Source organism: Notolabrus celidotus, chromosome 5, assembly GCF_009762535.1.
Source record: "Notolabrus celidotus isolate fNotCel1 chromosome 5, fNotCel1.pri, whole genome shotgun sequence".
Classification (NCBI taxonomy): domain Eukaryota; kingdom Metazoa; phylum Chordata; class Actinopteri; order Labriformes; family Labridae; genus Notolabrus; species Notolabrus celidotus.
This window is the reverse complement of record NC_048276.1, coordinates 19,897,094-19,923,995: the sequence shown is the minus strand read 5'-3', so window position 1 is coordinate 19,923,995 and position 26,902 is coordinate 19,897,094. Positions and strand designations below refer to the sequence as shown.

Below are 26,902 nucleotides of genomic sequence, written 5' to 3'. Positions count from 1 at the left end.
TATATTCTTTTTTTTTTTTTTTTTTTCTAAGTTATATTTTGTCCTTTTTGCCTTTATTTGATAGGGTAGCTGAGAGAGGACAGGGAATGTGGGAAGTAGAGAGCGGGGGAAGGCGCTTAGACCGCTAGGCCACCAGCACCCCAGATATTCTTTCTTTTGTGAGAAAATAATCTTTTTCAAATAAAACCAATCAATATTTATTAATATAGCAAAATATTGCCACAAAAATTATACCACAACAACACTTTAGAGCAAGTTGAGACCGTTCTTTATGCCATGTTTCAATTTAATATTGCTAACCTATGAATTTTCAAACTGACAACTTTAATGCCCCATTCAAAATGAATTGTAAAGTTGAGTTTGCTAGCACCTCCACCAGGTTGGATTCAAATGAATAAAAAACCTTTGATAAATGCTTACAAGAATGGTTCATATTTTACCTTAAGATATTATCTTAGCTTTAATTATCATTGTTGCCAAAGTGTTAGCATTAAACTCAAAGGACTGTTTTGCTAAACAAGACTCATTCACTGTTCAATTGTGATGGTGTGCTGAACGCAACCCAGCTTTTTTACTTTTTATAAAAACTGAACTGTATAACTGATTGTTTGCTTTTGTCCTGTTTTTATTATTATTATTATTATTTTATTTTATTATTATATTTTATCTATTTGACTAACTGATCATTACCTTATCATTTGTAACTATTCTGTGGCTGTTTTTTCTGTATGTCAATTGTCATGTGCTTTTGTGTTTTGTAATGTGTAGTGTTGTTGTTCAATAAAAAGACCATTGAAAAAAAAAAATCACATCTCACCACAGTTGTGGATTTTTTTTAGGTTACAAAATTGAACACAGGAATAAAACATACTTTGTTTGAAGTCAAAGTAGATGTAATTAGTGGTGACAGAAAAGGTAAACAACTACTATTGATGTAGCGTGTGTGCACACATGCTTTATGCCGCCCCAGTCAAAAGTCTGGACACGCCCCTCATTCATGGTGAGTACTTTACTGTTAAAAAAATATCCCTCATTGTCTTGGTATACTTTATTCAACTAAAGCTAGTTATTTGTTGTACATGAATGTATCTGGGAGGTTAAGCAGTTTCTCACAATTTAATCTCTGATACTGAAACCATCATTATGTATATTTGATTTTACAGACATTGCACTAAGAGGACCTGAAGCTGTGAAGCTAAAGGATGCCGCAGAGCTCATCACCATCTCAGTCAAATATCAAAAGCTGTTATTTTCCCTCCACTTACTGTTCCCCTTACCAAGAACTGCATGTCACCATGGCGATGTCCGTAACAGATCAATTTATTGTTAACAAATCACTGTTTTGGTATAGCGTACTTCAGCAAATGGAGTAAAGAAAACACAGATTAAAATAAAGTCTAGCTAACAATCGCAATAAAAAGAAATAAATAGAAAATAATCCGATTAAGGTTCTAGTAATTCCATGTTCATATGAATACATAACATCTACAGTATAAGTTAATAAATTGAAGCTACTGTATAAATACATCACCAGCATGCACAATATTGTATTATGGAGAATATTGGAGCAGTTATCATCTTACACTGAAGAAACAGTATAATAGGCAAGTGCATTTCTTGACCAAGAAGAAACTGAAGACAAAGTAAATCCACAAACCTCAAATCTGCTTTTAGAGCTCCCGTCTAACATTGCATGTGCTCTGTCCACAAATTATACTGAGATCACTAATCGAGTCTGTGGTCGAGGTGCCGTGTCACAGAGCCTACTGCTTGTTATGAAGATAGCATAACTGGAGAATAAGGGTGGATAATAGTCAATCACCTTTTTCTTGTTTTTAATTTCCATTCATTTTATTTCACTGTCTAGATTTCTGCCAATCAGATCCTACAAATAAAGGAGCCAATAGAAGTTGTATAGTAACGACAATACTGACAATAAGAATTAGGTGTCCAAAAACAGTTAATTTATTCATTAATAAAGCACATCAGCACATGAGAGGGACAAGCTGCACTAAGTTTACTTTATGAGTTTGTATTTAAGTTACAGTATGACTGTGTGACTGAGCTGGACACATACCTGACACAAAGCAAACAAAACAGTTTCTTTTATGTTATCTTCAATAACAGAGACAACCTGCTTTTCACTCAACGATCATAGTGTGGTGCAACTAAAGATGTCGTTGGTACGTTTGGAGTTACAACGATGAATTCGACACCCCTAAAAGCTCGTCTTCTTCTTCAACATCATCCCTGCAACCTGTCTGCTCTCCAAATCACTCGCTCTGTTGTTTCTCTCTCTCTCATTCTCTAAACCTGGCTGTGACATTCAAGGTTTATCAATTTTCTTGCTGCTCAAGCATCAATTTCTGAATGCTCCTCCCCTCACCAAATACAATAAGTCAGCTCAGCTTCATTTGCGCGATAAGACCAGTCTCTGCCAGTGTGAAGGCATCGTTACCCAATAGTCACACTGCGATGAATGACACACCTCTTTGCTTCTAAAGTTGTATTTTGGCAAATGCTGCAGAGGCTACCAAGGAGGGGGTTTCATTCTTTTCATTATTTTTTATTTAATTCTAGATTAATTCTCAAACAAAATTGTCTTCCCTCCTCCGACTTTTTTTTTCACTTTAATTTGTTGAAAAATAAAGAACAGCAGCCGCGTTAGTACCATCGGCTAAATTGGCAGCCGATGATGTTCCACCACCGCCCTCCCCCCTCCCTTTTTTAAATTTCTAAGAACTTTTTAACTATTATTATTATTATTTTGTCATCATTTGTGAGCGCGTGTTGTGGTGTTTTGGCAGAATGAGGTTCGGACTCTTTAGTTGTTGCCCTCTCCTCCCTCGTCGTCCTGCTGGTCGCTCGTCCACAGCGTCAAGTTGTCTCGTAGCAGCTGCATGATGAGAGTGGAGTCTTTGTAGGAGTCCTCGTTGAGGGTGTCCAGCTCGGCAATGGCGTCGTCGAAGGCGGTCTTGGCAGGTGGCACGCCTGCTCGGGGCGTTCTGGATCTCGTAGTAGAAGACGGAGTAGTTGAGAGCCAGGCCCAGGCGGATGGGGTGGGTGGGCTGCATGTGCTCCTTGCTGATCTCGTGGGCCTCGCTGTAGGACTTCTCGGAGGACTCCACCACCGCGGCTCTCTTCTCCCCCGTGGCCACCTCGGCCAGGTAGCGGTAGTAGTCGCCCTTCATTTTCAGGTAGAACACCTTGCTTTCGTGCTGCGTCTCGTTGCAGTTCTTGATCAGGAAGTTGTCGAGGAGGTTGAGCACGTCTTGGCACACGGCCTCCAGCTCCTTCTCGATCTTTTCCCGGTAGGCTCGGACCATCTCGATCTTCTTCTCGTTGCCATCGGCCGTTGTCTTCTGCTCGATGCTGGAGATAACACGCCAGGACGAGCGTCTTGCCCCGACAACGTTCTTATAGGCCACAGAGAGCAGGTTCCTCTCTTCGTTGGATAATGCTTCATTCAGCTCTGTCACCTGAGCATACAAGAAAGAGAAGTCCAGTGTTAGCTCAATTGTTTGTCAAATATTCTGCGATGTTTCAGATACATTATATATACACTACCAGTCACACCTTCTCATTCAAGTAGATTAATACTGAAGACATCAAAACTATGAAAGAACATATATGGAAACATTTAATGAACAAAAAAGTGTTAAACAAACCAGAATATGTTTTATATTTTAGATTATTTGAAGTATCCCCCTTTTCCCTTCATGACAGCTTTGCACACTCTTGGTATTCTCTCAGTCTGCTTCATGAAGTGGTCTCCTGGAATGGTTTCTAATCATAGACTGTAAATAAAAATGGACAGCGTTGCTCCGCCTCTTCCATTGTACGGTTCTGAAGCCAAAAAATCCCTCTCCTGGGCGCAGCCATTGTGCAGCCAGAGCCTGTGAAGCCACTGTAATAAGTACTGCCCTACAGCGTAACGTCACAAGACGCTGTGTGTCCTTTGAAGTTTCCCTCTACGGCGGCTGTGAATCAAAGGAAACCCGGAAGTAAAACCCCGTTTTTTAAACTCTAATAACTCACGAAAAAGAAACTTTTCAGAAAAAAGAGGCCTTGGACACAAAACAGTCAAATACTAACTACATATCACCACAGCATACGCATGTGAGAAACATTTGTACGACGGGTATTTATTTTTTAAAGTTTGACACAGATTTTTTACCTATCTGCAGCCAGCCACCAGGGGGCAGTCACACTGCTGAGAGCCTCACCACCAGGCTTGTTTCTAATTAACATGAGCCTTGTCAAGAGTTCATTTGTAGAATGACTTGCCTTCTTAATGTGTTTGAGACCATCAGTTGTTTTGTTCAGAGGTAAGGTAGTACACCATGGTAACCCTGTTTGACTACTGTTATAATCCATATTATTGCAAAACCAGATTATTTCATAGTTTTGATGTCTTCAGTATTAACTACAATGTTGAAAATAATGAAATAATAAAAAAAAATAAAAACCATTGAATGAGAAGGTGTGTCCAAACTTTGACTGGTAGTGTATTTGATGGCTAAACTTGTAACATGCATGTTTGCGGGCTATAAATCCATCTTGATATGGGATTATAAAATAAAAGCTGATAAAGTTGAAATTGGATGAACTTATGACTTTGTTTCTATTATATCGACACTCTGCTGTGTCGGCCTGTGAAGATGAACTAGTCAGAATACACGCCCACCTCCTGCTGCAAAGCACTGTTTTTAGCTGCTGTTAAATACATGGATATTTCTGTACAAGGGTAAAGAAAAGTGGAACTGAGACACACAGAGTAAACAGTGAAAGTGACCTCTGACTTAAAGTTGAGGAAATTGTGAAACAATGCCAACATAGCATTCATTATAAGACTTTTAGAGACATCCTTTTTCTGCTGAGGGACATTTGAGCAATGCTCATTTCTAATGTAATAACCCTTTATCCTAAAAAAAACAGAGGCGACCGGGCCTTTGCAGTCAGGGCCCTGTCACTCTGGAATGACCTGCCGGAGAAGATCAGCAAGCCACATCCTTGTCCTCTTTTAAATCTCTTTTAAAACACACTTTTTTAAATGTGCTTTTATTTCTTAACTCATCACTGACTTTTTTAATTTCTGCATGGTTTTATTATTGTTTTTACTTCACTCATTTTAGCTCTCCTTACCTCTGTCATGTACTTTATTGTTTTTGTTTTCACTCGCTATGTCTTGCACTCTGTAAAGCACTTTGTAAACATGTTTTTAAAAGGTGCTATATAAATAACATTTATAATCATTATTATTATTTATCAAGTGTCTTTATAACTGGGTCTGTTTGTATTGCAAAGGAAAGACTTCTTCCAATGTGTCCCCTGGTAGAGAAACTGATAAAGGACAGTCAATTGAAGGAATTCTCTGTATGACTGTTAACACAGAAAACAATTAAGCCCTATGTTCACGTGTTGAACTCCAGCTACAACAAATGCAAACAATACAAATCTATTCCTCTGAAAACTGTCACTATACCCGAAGCAACAGTCCCCACATCCAGCAGGGTAAGCCACGCCTCAGCTCCCTGACATCACCCTCTGATGGTGAGTCGTGATTGGCTGTCTGCTGCTCTGAAAGCTGGTTTTGTTTTGTTAGGACAGGCCTGTGTCTGGCTGAAGGATTTAATCCTTTATACCCCACTGGGACTGTGTAGCAGAGGCATCTTTACAGACCTTTTCCCAGCATAAAGCCTGTTGTTAACTTTCTTTTTCAGCACAGAATTCAGCTCCATGAGCATACCACAGCAGGAGGCCCGGCTCATCACGTGGAACGGATCTCTATATCTGCATAAAATTACGTTCTGGGGTTTAATACTGAGGGGATTATACTCATATTCCTTATATGTAGAAATGTAAATAATTAAGCTGGCTGTTCTTTCAAGCTGTTTTGCTTTTACTATAATGCACAAAGGAAGGAAAAAACCTGACATGATAAGTGACTTTTGAAAAACCATCTGTTAGAAGCAGCCACTACGTAATGCTGGCTTAACCTTTTTGGCCCTGATGCACGCTTTACATCCCCAAAACATCCATACAGACCTCCTCCTTACTGTTACATAGAAACTTGGACTGTGATATTTTCCATCTCTTGTCTATCAGACCCTAAAACTAATTCAGGCACTTCCCTCAACAAAAACAAAAGAGCTGCTTAACGCCTTGGATAAACATGCAAGCAGCTACATGCTAGCTGAAGTTTAGGCTAACAATGACAACGCTAACTCATTGCTTACATTAGCAGGTATGAAGTTTAATAAGGTTCTTTGTTAATATGAAAGCATGCCAACATAAATCCAAAGAGACTGGTGGGAATGTCATCAGAGCTGCAGGCTTTTTATTATGAGCAGAAGACTGTGAACTATGAACTACTAAAAGGTATATTATGATAACAAAACTGATTATAATATGATGATAACAACCAAAACCCATTGATGTTGTGAGTGAAAAAAAAAATGAAATAATCAAATGAGAGAATATCAAAAATGAAATGAATATTGTTGAAATTTATTTGAGACATCAGTTTGAGCGAGAGAAAATTATCTAGTGAAATGTCACTTTGTCCTCCTGGTTGAGATCAGCTGTTTGGGTGTTGTTCTGCTCTAAATGTCTCCTTTAGTGGCAGATTTATTGGTTTCCGTTACCATTGAGACCAGATGAAATCATAGACTGTTTATTAAACAGGACACCACAAAGGTTCACACATCAGGAAGCTAAAACATTTAGAGCTACCTCTACTGTCTGGCTAAAGTACTGATCATTCACCACACCTACTTCATGTGAACAGATGGAACATGTGTCAAACTATGAATCTAAGATACACGTCAAGTAATTGCTTTCTAACATGATTTCTGTCATAGTTAGTTCTCATCATGCTGATTTATGTTGACGTTTACATTTTTCTGAGAAGTTTAGTTTTCATTCGTTATTTGATCATTAAAATGGTGGTTGATGTGGACTTGCTAAATGTGTGTTTTAGGGTGTGATGGGCTCCACCAGACAGATTGCTTCTGCCTGTGTCTTGGCTGCACTAGCCCAGTACGTCAGCACCCACAGAAATGGTATGGTTTCACATCTCAGAATGGGAGGAGCATGGAGGAGAGAGGTTTCCTATTAATATATAGTCAATGGCTGACACTTGTTGACTTTGCTATGAGCTAATTGGCTGCTGAAACATATCTGAAGTTCTAAATCTGATGACCAGTGATGCAAAGCCCCATCTTTTTATTGTCATCCCAAATTTTTCACTTGAACTGTACTGTCTCTGTCTGAGTGACGGACAGGAGAGAAGAATCCTGACTATATTAATAACACCAAAACCAAGCTACAAAACCTCTCAAACTTCTAGGTCTTATGAATAATTCCATTCTTTATCGCCAAGCTTTTTGATTCCACCTCTGCTGCAAATATCAAAGGGCCCTAACAGAGGTTACCTGGATACACCAGCTGGTCGCCCCACCTGTCTATAGAACATTTGTGCCAGCCATCTGATAGATGTTGAGATATTTTACATCTTTCTGGTGGTGCTGGATAAAAAAATAATAAATTCATCCTCTGGGGAATGTGAATGTCTGTAAAAATTGTACCATCAACTAGCTCTTCCCAAAGCAGTGGACCATCCACCAAATGCACATTAGCAGCTATGGAGCCTTAGCAGCAAGGCTTAACTTGATTCACATGTTCATGAAGGTGAATGGGTTTGGAGTATTACGTATTCTCATCCCAACTTCCAAGATGGGTTTTTGCACTCTGTTGCCGCAACAAGGGCATGAGCATTTGACTTTCTGAACTTTTTTTTGATCGCATATTAAGAGAAAGGATCCCCCGGAGGCTGTGCTGCATGATAGGGTGCAGCATCCTTGACACATGGCAGAGCTTTAATGTCTCACTCAAGGACACACGCACTAGAGAGCTTAGACCTGTGACCTTTGAGGTGCATCACAGTCACTCTGATCTGCTGTTTCATCCTTCTTTGGTTTGACTCCAGTGACAAGCAAGAGCAGCTAATCCCTGTTTCAGTTGTTACTACAGTCTCTGTTCATATAAACAAATGACTAATGACGTGTTCATGTGATGAAGTCATACAAGTCCTTATTCATCTACACCCTCTTTTTATGCTCAGTTATACATAGAGCAGCAATCACAGCGACAGCTGAGTCCAACAGACCTAACTGTCGGATTTAATCAGATTACTTGAACTGTAAAAAGAAAAGAGGGAGGAGTGGAGGGCAAAGAGCAATCCAGCGGTGCAATCACCTTTTTCTATGGCCGCTGCAAAAACTGCTCTATTTGAAAAGGCTGTGCTATCTCTGCTGGAGTCCAGGCTGCTAATGGCAGAAGTGCTGACGTGGCTGAAGGTATAGAGAACGCTGCAGCACTGTGGGTGGGGACAAGTGCAAACAAACCACTTTATATCTCACACCTTTCAGCCAACTCATGCAGCAGGAGTCACTTTGATGGCTCATTACGGAACATAGATAAAGAAGAAAAGGTGGACATGAAACACTGAAAACCACCAAGCTTCTTTCGCCGTGCTTCAACCTTTATCATGGTGTGCAGAGCCTGAGGGTGTTGATGTAAGCTGGTTGGTCTGTCTGCTAAATGTATAAGGTAGATTATGCTAAAAAGAGGGTAACATATAAGGATTGTCAGCAGCCTCTTACACATTGCAACTCCTTAACAGTGCTTTTAAGGGGTTCTGCCATCACTACACTTTTGCACTGCACTACGAAACAGCACAAGATTGGTGTCCGGTGTGTGATTTCACTTCATGTTATGGCGTTGTGGGAGCACACAACGGGAGAGCCATGTACACACACTCCCACTGACTCCCAGTCCGTCCCAGGATTGATTTTAAGATTGCACTTTTGACATACAAGGCCCTAAATGGATTGGCACCATCCTACTTGGCTGATCTTCTCCATTTTCATAACCCAGCTCGAGCACTGAGGTCAACAAACTAGCTGCTTCTGGATGTGTCTAAAGGTCACCTTAAAACCAGGGGGACCGAGCCTTTGCCTCAGCGGCCCCCAAGCTCTGGAATGGCTTGCCACTCCAATTAAGATCGGCCCCCACTGTTGAAGGTTTTAAATCTTTGTTGAAGACAAATCTCTTTTCTTTGGCCATCTCCTTGTGAAGAGGACAGTAATATCCTGATATGTTGTGTTGTTTATTGTTGTCTTCATGTACGTTTTACTTTTGACCTTGTAAAGCACTTTGGCCAACACTGGTTGTTTTTAAATGTGCTATATAAATAAAGTTGACTTGACTTGACTTGACACACAGTGCTATAATGCGCTGCAGGCACTGACGCTACACATCGCTAGTGTTGCAGTACTCGAGACCGGCCTTGGTCTTGAGTCCTAGTCTCAAGAATGCTTATTTAAGATCTCGGTCTCATCTCAAAATTGAAAGCAGTTTTTGTCTCGGTCTCGGACTCGGACTGGGCGGACTCCGTATTTTATATCAAGACCGGTCGAGACCACGGCTGATGTGTCCCTGTCACTACTTTACGACCTCCTACCAATCTTGAGATCACAGGCAACAGAAAACACAGTTTCACCTGTAATCTAGAGCAAAAATTAAACTTATGATGAGCAAACAAAACTTAAGGAGTCAAAAGAAAGGCAACAAAGACAAAACCAAACCTTGTTTGTTGCTGTCAATTGTATTTAAAGCAAACTTCAATAAAATAATCAGAAGTCTTTTATTTTGTTAACTCTCACGATGATTTTTCATTTATATATATGGTCTTGGTCTTGACTCGGTCTTGCACTGCCTTGGTCTTGGTCTTGACTCGGTCTCTGTCCCTAAATGTCTTGGTCTTATCTTGGTCTCAGTGCACTCTGGTCTCGGACATGTCTTGGTCTCGGTTAATGTGGTCTTGACTAAAACACTACACGTCGCATTCAACCCATTACACTTCTGCTAGTGGCACCTAGACTGCCACAAGCAGGACTGTTAATGTTTGTGCTTGTTCACTCAGGACTGTTTCAACACAAGACGTTGTAAAATTTTACGACTAACATAAATAAAGTGACCTCTGTACTTAAGTATGTAGACAGGCAGACAATAAACCGACCCACACGTTGCATAACGATCCCACTTACAAGTACAGGAGAAAGTCCCCCTGCTCCCCATTAGTTGTTGTTGAAGCACCGCTTCAGCTCTACACCACTCTTAACCATGATGGCCCATGACATTACAATTAGCGTAAACATGCATCTAACCTTCAGTCAAGGCAAGTAGAGTAGGTCAGTGTTGAAGCAACAGAGAGGTCAAAAAAACAAGGCCCAAACAGCACGTCTGTAATAACATGGCTGCCTTTGTTTCAGAGGGCTGTGGGTCAAGCAGAAAGCCCTGACGGAAGCTGTGGTGCCGGGATGACAATGGAGCACTGTCTGCCCATAAAGCTCATCAATTGCGCTTGCTCTCTCGTGACTCATCCTTGCACAAGGCAGTCAAACTTTCAAACAACTGAGTGTTAATACAAACAAAGGCCTGGCAGGACAATCAATAATTTCCTCTTTGACAGCTCTCTGCTAATATCCACAGGAGAGACCCAGAAAGAGCTGCAGGGCTGGGAGAATGAGAGGATATGTTGGGCCTAAGTAGAGGCTGGATAAGACCTCAATGCCTGCTGCCTTACATTTACACTGAATGGATTACAGTTTGTATAAAGAAGATTTTCACGGTTCCCAAAGCTCTGCATTTTTCTTCATGCTATACATTTCCCCTCTTGTCTTTCTCTTGCTCATTTTCTCTCTCTCCTGTCTCTTCTAACCTGATGTGACAACCCCCCTACCGACCCTCTCTCACGCAGCAGAGCACAAAAGGCGCTGTGGACCACCTGACGTCACATGCGGTGTGAATAGAGCTCCGGCCTAGTGCTAAGAAAAGGGGGATGTGAGGCAGTGCATGTGTCTGAGTCTTAAGTAATGATGGTGGAGAGAGAGCTTCAAGTAGTTTCTTGTTGCTATGCTAACAGATACAACAAGAATAAAAGCTTATATTAGCATCCAGAAATCTTGAAGATTTGGAGACAGAAATTTATCAGCGATGGATGGATATGACGATGGATGTTGATCAATTACCTTTTTTTCATGGTGAAGATGAGAAAATGATGAGCAAAATTAAAATCATAGACTGTATAAATAATGGACGTAGTCTCCATGATGTCACCCATCTGTTCCTGAACCAATCGACGGCGGGAGCCATATTGGAAATGCGGAACTCAACCAGTCATAATGTGACGTAAAGGGGAGGAGTTTGAGCCTCCTAGCCAACAGCTATGTGTTCCCGTCCGGGAGTCAAGTCAGTCATGTCCTTATTTGGGCAAAAACTCATAATCTTAATATCTTCTGAACCGTCGTGTTAGAAAAAAATCACACACCCCCATACAGTATGTGCCGATAGAGAAATTAGCTACGTAGAGCCAAGTAGTTTTTTGAACCAGACTGTAAACATGTTTATTAATGCTGCAAAGATCGTCTTTCTTGAATTGGGGGTTTCTTAATTGCAGTTTCTAACACTTCCGCATGGGCTTCATAGTTTGAGACCGGAGGTTGCTGCTTGTTAAAAACACAAACCCTGACAGAAAGAGTTTTTTTTTTTTTTGTTCAAGTAATAGACAAGACTAAAACGTGGTGGTATGAAGGAATGCTCAAAATTCACCCCCTCACTGTGCGTCCCATCAGTCTGTCAAAACCAAGCGGCAACCTCCGGCCATGAGAATTGAAACCAATGCGGAAGTGTTAAAAACTGAAGTTCCCTGAGGATCCGCTTGAGGCTGGCTCCGGAAGTACCGGAAACCGCATACACACCAATTAAAAAAAGACGATCTTTACCTCAGACATAAACATGTTAACAGCCTGGTACAAAAAACAAGTGTAGTCTGGATAGCTCATTTCTCGATCGCACACACTGTAGGGGATCCCATTTTTTCATAAGGCAGCAATTTTGAAGATATTTAGATTACAAGTCTTCCAATGAGAGACACAGCTGACTTGATTGACAATTGGGAACACTGTAGCTGTTGGCTAGGAGGCTCAAAGCCCGCCTCTTTACCTCATACTTGCTCGACAGCAGTTAGGTTGAATTCAGCATTTCCAATATGGCCCCAACCGACGATTGACCTCAAAACAGCGCTTCAGAAAAAGATGGGTGATGTTGCGGATACTACGTCCATTACTTATACAGTCTGAGGTCAAAACACAAGAAATACATTCCTGTAACTGAAGCTTGATACGTAAGACAACTGGACTGGTAGAAATTCTTGAAGATGTTTTACCTCTCCTCCGAAAGGCTTCTTTAGTTCTGACCAGACTGGGGAAGAGTTCGAAGATATAAGTCACTAACAGTCGTGGGTGTGTCCAGGAGTCACAAAAGGTCCTAAGTGGGGTCGTTGGTCTAGTTCCTGACAGTCGTTCAGTACCAAGCCTTTCGGAGGAGAGGTGAAACATCTTCAAGAATTTCTACCAGTCCAGTTGCCTTACAGATCAAGCTTTGGATTACCATGACCTGCATGACTGAGAACCTTCACAGACATTCCTGTAACTGGTTAGAGGTGCTCTGTTATCTGACTTCTCTACAACTATTGTGCAACAGGTACAAATCCTCACTACTCTATTATGTATCTTTCTCATTTGTCATTGATGTTTGTCTGTTTGCCTCAGAGGTCGTATGTGGATTATGACAGCTTCTGCCTTTTCACTGCTATGATGACTTCAAATAAAATCAACCAGCTGGACTTAGTAGAACAAACATACTGTTGTTATCACAGCATTAGTTAACTGAGTGACATACAGTTAATAGAAACAAATTATTTTCATTGCCCAGATTCTTTCCCCTCATTTCCAGATCACAGTCTCGGCACACGCTTTCATCACTGACTCATGGTGTTACTAACAATGACAGTGCCGAGAATATTGTGTAATTGCATTACCAATACGTGGTCATAGACTGACACAGGGATACAATGGAGATTCACATTTGTCCTTTTAGGGTCGGTCCATCTTCAAGCTATCCTGATCTTGTTAAAATATCTCCTTTCATTCTTTCCACGTCTGCAATAATCCTGTAAAATCATTCAGGGGCAAGAAATCCCAAACAAATACGCCTCACAATGGAGCCAAAGCAATAACTCAACAACCTCAACCATTGTTCTGCTAACATGAGACACTCTCTCCATGAAGCAAGCAGACAAAACATAATATACAGAAGAGTCCAGCTAAAATTAAAATAAGGGAGACACTCAAGAAAGGATGTTTTGCAACCTAGAAAAGTCTATCACTTTTAAGAGGGTGCAACTGAACCCCTCTTTGCTCCAGTTAATGCATTACCATGCTCACAGTCATTACTACTTACTGCTACGGTATAAATGAGGGAAATGGACACTAACAAGTAACCATGTTTCAAAGAATCTCAACTTCAACATCCCTTTATGATTTGGGTCTTCAAGCATATCTTTGTTGGGTCCAGCCCTCTGACAGAGGCTCAGACAGGGGAAGAAGTGACAACAGTGACTCATACAACACTTCGCTGTGTGTGCTGCAGGTGTAGACACCAAAAGTAAACACTCCATGGGACAACTGGCCCATTTGTATGGCAGTTGCTTTAACTAGTACCTGGGCAAGGTGCTGGTAGTAGGCACTGGTATTATTGAACGTCTGTTTCAACCAAGCGGCAACTTTCGGTCTAAAATATGAGTCCAATGCGGAAGTGCTAAAACATGCAGTTCCCTGAGGATCCGCTTGAGGCTGGCCCCTGAGGTACCGGAAGCCACATACACATCAATTCAAAGAAGCCGACCTTTACAGCAGAAATAAACATGTTTACAGCCTGGTACAAAAGATGAGTGTAGTCTGGATAGCTCATTTCTTGATCGGCACACACTATACGGGGGATGAATTTTTTTCTTATGCTGCAATTTTGAAGATATGAAGATTATGAGTCCTTCAATGAGAGGCAAAGCTGACTTGATTGACCGCTGGGAACACTGTAGCTGTTGGCTAGGAGGCTCAGAGCCCGCCTCTTTACGTCACAATTGCTCGGCAGCAGCAATATGGCTCCCACCGACAATTCGACAGCTCTTCAGAAACAGATGGGTGACGTCACAGATACTATGTCCATATTTGAGTTGAGCATGCATTTTTACATTTTACAGCCAAGCACAGTCTAACACTAGCAGAGCTAGAACCAGCCTTCGGTCTTCCTTGAAGTTAAAGTCCTTGTGCTTGTGTTGGGTATGTATTGATCTTAAGTGATTATGCCAGTTTAACCACACACTACATACATTTAACTTTATCTCCATTTTCTAGATTAAAAATACTGACACTGTTCTTCATATTCAAGCAGAATTTGTTAGCATGTAACATATTACAGTAGTCAGAAGTGTTTCTGTCGACAGACTGAGTATTACCATCTTTGAGTGTTTGAGCAGACATTGGCTTTTTACGGGAAAACATTTTATGTGGAGAGTAAAAGAGGCAGCAATGTAATCCACTGCAATGCATTCTCGGAACCATAAGCGATCATCCAACAACCATTTATCTTTCAGTTAATCTCACATCAATCTGCTCTTAGATGTTTCTCAACTCAAATTCTATTCTCACTTTCAAGTTGTTTGTTGTACTGTAAACAAAAGCAACACATAGTGAAGGAACATAGACTGTAAAAATAATGGACGTAGTATCCGTGACGTCACCCATCTGTTCCTGAGCGCTGTTTTGAAGCCAATCGACGGCAGCAGCCATTTTGGAAATGCGGAACTCAACCAGGCAGAGTGTGATGTAAAGAGGCGGAGTTTGAGCCTCTAGCCAACAGCTATGTGTTCCCGTCCGGGAGTCAAGTCAGTCATGTCCTTATTTGGGCAAAAACTCGTAATCTTAATATCTTCTCAACCATCGCGTTAGAAAAATATTCACCCCCTGTACAGTGTGTGCCGATAGAGAAATTAGCTATGTAGAGCCAAGCCATTTTTTGAACCAGGCTGTAAACATGTTTATTAGAGAACATCATCTTTTTTGAATATGTGGTTTTCGGTGTTTCTGCAGCCAGCCTCAAGTGGATTCTCGATGAATTGCAGTTTAACACTTCTGCATGAGCTTCATAGTTTGAGACCAGAGGTTGCAGCTTGGAAGGAACTTAAGACCTTAAGTCCTATCACACTAACCATTGGCTACACAGGAGGCCCAGAAAGCTGCCCAGAGGATAGCTGACAGGTTCCAAGATTGTTAGAATTGTAACGCTAGTCTGTAAATTATAGATCTATCTTCATCTATACTTAGTATGGAACACAGCAGAATGAAATTATTACAGTGTTTGAGCTTCCTACCCCGAGTTTGACAACAAATGCGAAACGTTACAATAGAAACAAACAAATGAATAAAAAATTGTCATTTGGCCCACAATAACGATAATATCACAATACAGCAATACTGCAATAAATGATATTGTATCTAATTTAAGCTTCTTTGATTGTAACTCCATCATAAAATAATGCAGTATAACAAAATATCTGAATAACCAAAGACTACTAGATGCCACTAAAAGGGCAAAGTGCAGGATTAATGTATTTAATCACTCTGCTTTGGTTTGGTTTCACTGAGATGAGGCAATGTAGAAGTTTTTCAGTTTTTAGTACTAAATTTACAAAACTTAACAAAGTGAGCAGTAACTGTCATGTAAAGTCACTGTCACATGAAGTCCACCCATTGCAGTTGAGTGCAATTCTCTCTGAAGACATGAGAGCATCCTCTACCTTTCCTCTCATCTCAACTGGAAAAGCTGAAATAGCTTTTTCTCTCTTCTTCTTTTGGTTTCAATAGTAACTAGCATATCTCTTAGGCTGTTTTCAAAACTGCCTGCTACATACTACTTACCAATGTAGTAGTCAGTAGGTATTGCCTACTACATTCTGCGTTTGATTTTAGTATGTAGTATGACTGTTCTGTTCGATCTGTGTTGCAGTCATACGCTGTGTTGCAGTCATACGCTGATAGATAAACTGCTTCTTTAGCATCACTTATGATTTAAATGCATGGTCCGATGCACGCTGTGAAATTTTCCCGAATCAGTCCGACATCCGGGGAGTTTTTGGGATACTGCAGACTTTGCTCTTGTTCACATACTACTTACTACATACTGAATTTTGGCCAAATCAGTATGTACTGCTAGTATAGTAGGCGGTTTCGAAAACAGCCTTAGCTTCTTTTCACCACTGTCTAACGCTCTCTTCTTCTGCTGTTCTGCAGCGGTCAGCCAATCAACTGCTGATCACATTTCCCTTATTCATGTCATTAGCACCAACATATGCAGTGATAAAGCGGCGAAACAGGAACTCAAATTGTCAGGGAAATTCATTTAGAGAGTCGTATTTTTTCAATTAAAATATCGATATGTGTCCTCGGTGTATCGATGATTGTATCACACATGTGAACGCTAAGTGTTTGCCATATTTGTATTTTGTCCATAGACTGTATAAAATATGGACGTAGGATCCGTGACGTCACCAATCTGTTTCTGAAGAGCTGTTTTGAGGCCAATCGGCAGCGCTAGCCATATTGCTGCTGTGGAGTGATTGTGACGTACGGAGGCAGGCTTTGAGCCTCCAAGCCAACAGCTACAATGTTCCTGCAGTCAGCTGTGCCTCTCATTGGAAGACTCATAATCTCAATATCTTCAAAATTGCCACGTTAGAAAAAAATTCACCTCCCTCACAGTGAGAGCTGGTCGAGAAATGAGCTATCCAGACTACACTCGTCTTTTGTACCAGGCTGTAAACATGTTTATTTCTGCTGTAAAGATCTGCTTTTTCCCATTCATGTGTATGTGACTTCCGATACTTCCAGAGCCAGCCTCAAGCGGATCCTTGATGAACTGCAGTTTTTTGCACTTCCGGATTGGAATTATATTTTTAGACCGGAGGTTGCCGCTTGATGTGAACTTTAAGTGTTTGCCATATTTCTATTTTGTCTCATCCCAAGGAACAGAAACTTTAACTTTCAATAATGAGTAGCTTACATGAAGGAGCAGTGCACCCAATGGTCGCCAAGTGTGCTGCTAAAGGGAAAATATCTGTAAATAAAAAGTAAATTAAGTGGGGTTTTTCTAACACTCAGGAGAGCAATGTGAACATTCTGAAAGCAGACCTCAGTCTGTACATGTTCCCTCCTCACTAAGAACACATTCAACACCCGGTGAGAATGAATACTCCCTACTTATTCCTTTTTTAGCTTTTCCTTGTCTTCTTCCTGCTTTGCTTTTAGCAACATTACAACTTCAGGTCTGTGCAGATGAGATGTTTTACAATGTAGCTAGCATTTATGTCCCTGCAATCGCTCACAGTGAGTCAGCAAAAAGGAAAAGTAAACCTCACAGAGAGTGAATGAGAGACAGATAATAATAATGTGCTCCTAAACCGGGATGCAATAATGGTTCAATTCTGCACATATTGCTGCAAACCTCCGTAATAATCTCAGATGTTGTGATATGAGCCTGATTGTGTTGTGTGTAGGTGGGTCAGGTGGGTGTTTTTTTGTAGTGCCTCTGTGACTCATCACTGAGTCAGGGCTCATTTCAGGACACTGAAATGTCCTGAGATGACATTGGGCTGCGTTCATAATTGGATTGAGGTTTAGGGGTATGCTCATACAACAAAAATGAACAAACAGAAAATGGCTGCTTCCGCTGCCCTCAGGACAAAAACAACAGAACAGGCATGATGGATGAGGGTGAACCAAAAAACAGGAAGTGGGGACTTAGAGAAGACAGATATTTCTGGGGGCTACAACCCCATTCCCTAATTTAGCACACTGATTGAAGCAATCACTTTAACAAAATTAAGCTGATCAGAGCCTTCAAATGAAACAATAAATATGTCCTTCACACATTCAAGACAAGAAATCTCATTTAGCTGTGAACCATCCCCCACAACATGCAGCATCCCACTCACACCCACTCCTAAAGAGATCCTGATCACTCCTTCATACAGCACTGTTTTTATATCAGAAATATGTCCTACAGCAACAATAAGACACAGGTAGTAGCCTGAGGATTTGGACTTAAGCAGCTTGAACTCAAAGGGGATAAAAATATTATGGTTTGAAGCTGTGTTTCTCCACCAGCGTGTGTTGTTTCCCATAGCAACAGACAAATCAGATGCTGGAGTGTCAGACTCTGGAGTAGCCGTGACAGTGTTGTTGATGCTTACAGATCAGATTTGGATAAGGGCTGGTTATTTTAATAGATGCCATTGAAAGTATTAATCTGAAGGTTTTGACTTATTAGGTCATTATTTACCTGCAAATGATTCAAAATACTTGTGATTAGGGCCAAAAGAGGACGGTATCATTCTCATGAAAGGTCTAGAGGCTTACTTTTAAACATCCAGCAGTAATTGGTCCTTTAGAGAAAGGAGGCAGAGTTATACTTGCTCTTTGACTTCATCAACATATAATTCCTACTTGTCGCTTTAAGCGATGATGTGAAACTCTATATCTATGTACTTCAACCCCTGGTTTCACAGTATATGGATCCCTAACTGACACAGAAGTAGAAAACATTGCTGATGCTATGCTTAAGAGGGAAACTTGTAACTAAACAGATCTGTTTCAAAGTGATCTTAATATAAGTAAAGTAAAGGTCAGTTAAGGCAGAGACAGACCCACATGCAAACACTGATGTATTATAAGGCCTGAACAAGAAGAGGAAATAAATCCAGATTAAGCACAATTTACTCAACAAGTCTAAACACAGGAGTCTGTGGGTAAACCATGCCTAATCGCTTTACAGTGTGGCTAACACTAGCAGAGCTAGCACCACCCATAGACATATAAAGAGTTGACGCCGCATTGGCTGCTGGGTGCAAGAAACACGGCCGCCATCTTGGTCCGGTCATCCTACCCATGATCCTACTTGTAAACACAAACTGAAGCAGCAGAGAATTCAAGATACCAGAGCACTGTGCGGCAAAATACCTATCATACATCACAGATATCACATATCAGAATATTCTATTACTGTTAAGCCCACTATTAATATTAAAATTTGCTGAACCATGTGTCCTGTATCATACATGTATGACGTTTGCAGAAAAAAAACCTGCATGAAAATCAGTTTAGTATTCAGCGAGTTATGATTGATTAAATGCGCTGACACTTAATTGTGCCTGACAAACAGATTACACTGAGTGGAGCGGGTGACCAGACCATGATGGCGGCCCCACAGCTCGCCAGCGCCAGGGGTGCATCTCACTCGGCTGGTGGTGAAGCAGTCAAACTTTAAAAAATAAATACACGTCGTACGAACGTTTCTCATATCCGTATGCTGTACTGATATGTAGTTATTATTTGACTGTTTTGTGTCCAAGGCCTCTTTTTTCTGAAAAGTTTCTTCTTCGTTGGTTATTTGAGTTTAAAAAACTGGGTTTTACTTCCGGGTTTGCTTTGATTCACAGCCGCCGTAGAGGGAAACTTTAAAGAACACACAGCGTCTTGTGAAGCTACGCTATAGGGTGGAGCTTGTTACAGTGGCTTCGCAGGCTCTGGCTGCACAATGGCTGCGCCCAGAAGCAGGATTTTTTGGCTTCAGAACCGCACAATGGGAAGAGGCGGAGCAACGCTGTCCATTTTTATTTGCAGTCTATGGTCAGCGCCAATAGGTAGTAGCAGTCGCTGCAGCGTCTACTCTTTATTATGTCTATGGCACCACCTACCACCACTTCCTGAATTTTCCTTCGGGGATTAATAATCTCTTTTATTCTATTCTCTTTTATAGTCTTCTTTGCAGGTTAACGTCCTGTGAGCATGCCTGTGCTCGCTTCCTATTGCTCCTGTCAAGTGGTAATGAGACAGTTTAACCAGACAGCCTTCATACCACTTTATCTCCATTTTCTAGATCAAAATACTGACAAACCTCACCGTACTGTGAGAATCCATCATTGAGGCCTGAAAAGACAGGCAGATGTTGTGTCTCAGCAGTAGCGCAGATGCCCACCACTTGCCTGGACCGTAACTCTGGTTGGTAGCAATGAGTCTCCACTTGTAATAAAGCATAGATGACAGATGGCATCTTGTAGCTTAGCGTGGTTTGGCATATTCTGATGCAGAAAATGAATGCAAAGTTTTTAGAAGGCTGTGTCTGCTTAACTCGACCGGAGTAATGTGTAGCCAGCTGAAGGCTGGTGGTGATAGCTCTGCTAGTGTTAGCCACACTCTGCAAACCAATGTGACATTATTTACCTGCAGACTCTGTGATCTTACCAGTGTTAAATACATTGTGCTTAGTTTTGACTTTTTTCCAGATTTTTTCTGAACTTTAGACAAGTAAAATTTCTTTTTAAACGATTCAGACTTTTCAATGCGTTTCTTTTGTTATTATCGCAGATGCACATATGGTCATAATGATGACATTGCAATTTTTTGAGTAGCCCCACACAGCACAGAAAATTGATATTAGACATACATTAAATGCATGGAGCAGATGCAGCACAATGCATCTGTTAATGCACCAAACAAACTCTAATGGAAGAATAAAGCTTGAACTCCATTTAGTGTGATGAAGTGCATTAGTTCTTTCCCCCTGCTCTAAGGATAAACCTCACCACCATACAGAGGCAACTCATTCAATCTGCACGCACTCTCATACTTTTGATCAGAGGTGACATTTGTTAAAGAGATGGACAGGTAAAAAGTGTGCCAACAATGGATCAAACATGGATTAGCAGTTTTCTGGCTACTGTTGCTATGAGACTCTGGATGTCAGATGCTGGGATTTGTAATACCCCTTTAAGACCAAAACAGAGAAATGGGTCAAACCCACATCTGTTAATCTGAATGGGGCAGGAAGCATCATTCAAAAGGGTTTTTCTTGACCCTTATTCCCTGCCAGGATTGGGCATGATTTAGAAACCACCGACGGAAGATGGGACTGCAGTTACTTTGAACTTCTATGTCATGCCCAGCTAGTTCATGACAGAGTCAAATAAACTGGCACTGTAATACAACCTTCAACGTGCAGATACTTTACATGATCTAATCCAGTGTAACTACGGTGTAGCAGCAATTTGCGTTGATCTGCAGTCTAAGTGGACAGTGATGCTCAGGGATTAACTTGTGAAAGCAGTCAGAGTTGAATCAAGTCAAATCGGGTTAAACATGCATTCAGTAAAGCACATCATACCCAGGTTTGTATTGATGGATGTTTAAGCCCTCTGTGGCACCAAACAGGCAACACTAAACAATATGATATAAGGCCCTATTTAATGGAGGCTGCATCTAAGTCTGCTGTTTCTCTTTAACAGTGGTTCTTGTAATGAACAGGGGTGGGGTTTGTTTAACTGCCCCCCATAGACTGTAAAACACATGGACGCATTGTCAGAGACATCAACCTCTGGTTTCTTAAAAGGTGTTATGAGGCCTGAAGTAACAGTCGCCATATTGGAATTGCTGAGTCAACCTAACTTTTAATCAATCTACAAAGTGTCAAAAACATGGATTTGAAGTTGGCTATAAGCCTCCTGGCAAACAACTTCGATGTGATCACCTGTTTGTCAACTAAACCATGTGCTTTAATCTGCATTTTATGGACAACTCTTAACCCTCCTGTTATGTTCATTTCTCTGGGACAGCAAGAACGTTCCTGGGTCAATTTGACTCGGGGGAAATTCAATTATCCAAAAGTGTCAGAACAACAAAAAAATCCTAATACACTTTTTTTTTAAGCAATTTTTTTACTCCATCACTAACCATTTAAATCGAGATTTAGTCCATTGGTGTTCTTTAATCCTCACAGATCATGGTTCAATGAGGATAACTCACTCGTTTCTCATTAAAATTAATGTTAAAAATTGTTTTAATGGACAATGGAAATCCCTAAGTACAAATACAACAGTTTAACATGACATAGATTTTTGTTTATTTTATTTTAAATTTTTATTTTTTTTATTTTTATGAAGTGATGTTGATAAATTAACACGGCACCTCTTCTGTCACATGCTGCCCAGATTTTTATGCTGCATTTTGCTGGTATGGAAGGCATGTATTGCCTAAAATAGACTTTAAAAAGGGTCAATTTGACCTGCAACATAACAGGAAGGTTAAACTATATAATCAAAACAGATGTTTTATAAAATAAAATCCCACCCCTAGTTTTTACAAATAAGGAAATTAACTGTTGAGACAAAAACTGTTTGGGTTTTTTGTACCAAGGCATTTGATTATGGGATTACGATTATTGCAAGTGGCAACCTCTACTTGCTGTTCCCTAGAAATGTATGCCTCTCTTCATGTCTTATTAAAACAAGGGATGTTCCAAAGCAACTACTTTCCCTAATCTTCAAAATGGATTCAATTTCTCACTTACCAAATAGTATAAAGGTAAGAAAAAGAAGAGGAAAAAGGTCGTATTCAGCCTAATATATTAAACACAGCTTAAGTCTGTGGATAAACAATGGCTGTTTTCGAAACCGCCTACTATACTATCAGTACGTACTGATTTGGCCAAACTTCAGTATGTAATAAGTAGAATGTGAACAAGAGCAAAGTCTGCAGTATGCCAAAACTCCCCAGATGTCTACTGATTTCCCACAATGCACAACCTCGTTCTGCTTTTTCTTTTCTCTTCATAGAAATGTAGTCATGTAGTCATACTACATACTAAATTTCAAACACAGTGTGTAGTAGGCAGTACCTATTGATTATACATTGGTAGGTAGTATGTAGCAGGCCGTTTCGAAAACAGCCAATGTGAAATTGGTATTCTGAGTGTGGCTAACGTTAGCAGAGCTAGCATCACCAGTTTTCGGACCAACCTGCAGTTAGCATCCCTGTGCTGGTTTCGCATTGTAGACTGTAGAGTCAATATGCCGCAGCTAACCAGTGTTAGACCCCCAACCCTGCTACAAGCTGCTAAAGGTGGTCTGTGCTTGGAATAGCAGAGCATTACAGCATTATGGCATTCGCCAGTGACAGTAGATCCGCCTAGTGGCATGTAGCTGTGCTAGTTAGACATGTTTGACACATAATATGATCAACATTTCAGGCCTACAATAACAAAAATATGAATAACTCTTAACTGTCCTGTGATTCCAGTGCAGATAAGCAAAGGTGACAATGGTTAACCACTAAAAACACAGAACCCTAGTTAACACAAATATTCTAGCTGTGATCTGGTGGAAGATAATCTGTTATCAGTTATGTGTAGCTTGAAATAAACATATTAAGAAAACATAAAGTCTAAATAGTTTGAATCACTTTTCACAATAAACACAAAGGGCAGTGGATATCCTCTTTTTTAATTGATGGTTGTCAAAACAGCTTGAAGGAACATTACCACTAACAACTGGACTGGAGTGGAACAATGGGAGTCTATTTTGAGCAAATAGTAAAACTTGTGCACACTCATAAAAATAATTCCTCTTCTAAATATGTGTGACTTTTTCCTACATAAGCACGATTTTGAAGAATATCATAAATCATAGTAGTTGGATTATTTAAACATCCTGGTCACATTTAAACCAGTTAATATGTTTAGGTTTATTAAGCAAGCTTTTAGGAATGAATCATGGCTTTGTGTATTCAGCTCTGTGCCCCTGCAGAAACTATGATGTAATAGTTTATTAGATATGCATACTACAGCACTGAGTTCTTAATAACATGAATATTCAATGCTGAAAGTCACTCTGGAAAGTGACTCCTAAAAAACAGATGCATCATTTATGGTCAAGTGCATGCAATTAACAGAGCAGCCATTTTACTTTGTTGGCATTACAGTAAAAAAAAAATCAATTTAGAGTACGGATGGAAACTGTACAGAACAGATGTACAAAACAAAGGCATGTAAAATACCAGAGCTTGTGTGTTGCTGTCCAGGTGAAACTTGCATGTACAAGGATTTCGAATCTGAGGCTATCAACTCTATGACAGACAGACACAACTATCTGTGTGGCCTAACATCATGCTACAAAGTGTAGGGTCATGACCTGCTGTATGAACAGATACATTTAGAGTTATATTAATAACAACCTGAATGGTTAATCAATAAACTGATCTTTGAAAAAAATACTTCTGTCACATGATTTGCCTGTTAACATCCTCTTTAAAGTAATATAAACAAAAACAACTATTAACAAACTAGCGTTTTTTGGGTTTAAAGCCAAGAAACCTAATTTCAATGCTTCAGACTCTTGTTCCATGGCTTAATGAATCACAAGTGATCAAAAAACATCTAATGTCGGAGTCTGCTGGTTGAAGAAGAAAATATAAGAATCAGAATCTTCTGCAGGCAACTAGGTGTGCTTTAATAATCACTCCAAGTCATCCCGACAGACAGAGAGAGAGAGGACAGAATTTAGGGCTGCTAAGAAAGCTATGATGTCTCACACAGCTGCTAGAAAATGTATGAGCAAAAACATGACTCCCTGCAGGAGCATGCTCTTTTAGGTGTAAAAAACCTCTGCTGCAAAAAAAATCTCTTTTTATTATGAACTCCTCTCTAGCTGCAAAATCAGGACAATACGGCCCAAGATAACATTTATACGTTCTTTAAAAAGTACGATGTCCTCTACTCAAAGAAAACAGGACTAAAAAACATACTAAATTGAGACAAACTGACTTGGTATCTACTTTACTTTACACAGACAGCAGTGAAAAAGAGAGAGCCAACAGCAATCCATCACAATTCATTTTGGTTGGCACTAGTTCAGGGGTGCCTCCTGAGGACGGGTGCGGTGTCGTGTCCTAAGATCCTGGTTATTTAGTTCAGTTACCACCGGGGCGGTTGCCATGTCTGCAGTGGCAAGGGATTCCCCTGAAATGATGGGCGAGGCAGCAGACACACCCCGCTGCCCAGTGCTGCAGAGAGACTGGCTGGGTGAGGGGCAGCTCTCACTCTGACTCGGCAGAAAATGGGAAGGGGTGGAGCCGGGCCCCTTCTGACAGTACCACTAGAGTCTGGTCCTCGAGAGCTGTGCAAAGCGTGGCCCTTAAACATGCTGACAGATTACTTGCTAACTCTTGGAGTTGAAGATGATGTGGGGAAAAGTAGCTTCTACTAATATTTGCTTCATCTTTTATTAAACACAAACGCTAGCCTCTACAGCTTGACTCAATGTAGCTGCTACCTTAGTAATGAGAGCAAACAGATACCAGATAGTGCTTGAAAAAACTAGATAACCAGATCTAGACTTATATTAGAGGAAATATACAGACATTTGACAAATGCAATACAAGACTGGCAGAAAAAAGTCTGTAAATTATCACATAAAGGTCATTATTAGTCACTGCAACAACCAAATAAACGCCTGCCTTGTATGAAGGCCTGTCTCTCCTTCATTTCCTTCTTACACTGCACAACATTTCCCCTGTCACTCCATCCATTTCTCTATCATCTTATTGTCCACACAGTGCCCCCACAGAGAGATGCAGCCTTTGTGGAGCTGTGATAAAACGCTGCCTATGAAATGGTGCACTACGGGTGGGCCTGTGCTGCATCTTGGCAGATGCTGCGGCACGCCTCTGTGTGGGAACCTGCTGGAGGAGGTCGAGGACGCAGGGATGCGGCTGCTACACACAGCATCGATTAACACAGGCGCTCCTTCATAATACAGATTGCACGCACAGTTGGAAAAAAAAAAGATCTAGCCATTTTGCTGCAATATGACATCCCAAAGAGCTTTCTGGAAAGCTGTCTGTATACACCAACACCCACGTCTGAATGAAAGGTGAGCGCTTCGTAGGTTTTTGTGCGCTGCTTCTGCGCAAATCGATCAACCTTCAACCAACATTGCTCTCCGTCAATGCGCCAAATGTGGAGCAATAATAAGGACGCTGCCTTGTTTGCACTATCAAGATGGGGGAAAAGTGGTTTTCCTCTGTAAATCAATGGAGCTCAGCATCATGTAAACCGGAACACGAGCATCAGCTCAGCCTACGATGTTACTCTCCTCATCATGGTACCACCTAGCCGTCCTCTGCTCCGCCACTATGCGCATCTTTCCATGAGCTTATCCTGATTGTGTTTCATGTTTTAGAGCATATGGAATCAAAAAAAGGCGGTGACATTGCCTCTTATCTCTGTTTATTGCTTTGTTCCTCTCTATTCTCTCACAGTAAGGCAACCTGGTCGTTTGTAACAGAGCCCATCGAAAGGCACCGCCCCAAGATCAAACAGTCCGCAATTCAGACAACCACAATCCACCGCAGCACACAGACACCCAAACCCAAAAGATGTACTCCAAATACATGATTTTAACTACAACTTGTCGTGTCAAAAGTATTGCATTATGTCTGAAACGTTCAGAAACAACCGGGTGATATGTAAAAGTAGGTTTGACGGGCCTTGCAGTCCTGTTCCCCATTCTGTTGCTCAAAGTGCATAATAACAGCCTTTTATCCTGCTCACATTGAGTTAGTTCTTGTAAATGTATTCTTTAATCAGAAGTTTCATACACCACTTTTGTCTGGCTTATCCGCTTTACTGGAAATGTGCCTTAACACAGCAGAACCCTCCTTGTCTGCGTATTACTGCCCCTTTTGCTTATGGTATTTCTCGCATGAACACCTATAAAGATGGGGAAATGTTGCAGAGAAGTGTTTTTAAAAAAAAGAGAAAGGTGGCTTCAGAAGAAGCCTACTTACCGATTTCATGGCAGCTGCCATATCATCGTACCTCTCCGCCTGCTCGGCCAGCCTGGCTTTCTGCACCAGTTGCTCACGATCTACCATTTTTAAGGAGTGTGTGTGTTGCTGTCTGGTGTGCTTCGGAGCTAGAAAATTGAAATATGAATGTTTAAATGCAGAGTAAAGGGTACCGGGTCCTCTCACTGCAGCTGCTGCCTGCTGTCTGTGTGCCTGCCGACGGGACACCCCTCCCCCTCCGAGCACTTTCCCTGCGATTGTGT

At 40.9% G+C, this 26,902-nt stretch overlaps 1 protein-coding gene across 1 annotated transcript; it reads right to left on the bottom strand.

Annotated features, from left to right (window-relative positions):
• Positions 1-1,942: 1,942 nt before the first annotated feature.
• On the bottom strand, positions 1,943-26,902 carry ywhag1 (3-monooxygenase/tryptophan 5-monooxygenase activation protein, gamma polypeptide 1). Its single transcript, XM_034684441.1, is given in 3 exon segments — positions 1,943-2,981; positions 2,983-3,479; positions 26,640-26,902. Coding segments are annotated over 3 exon segments (741 nt in total). The 5' UTR covers positions 26,727-26,902; the 3' UTR covers positions 1,943-2,824.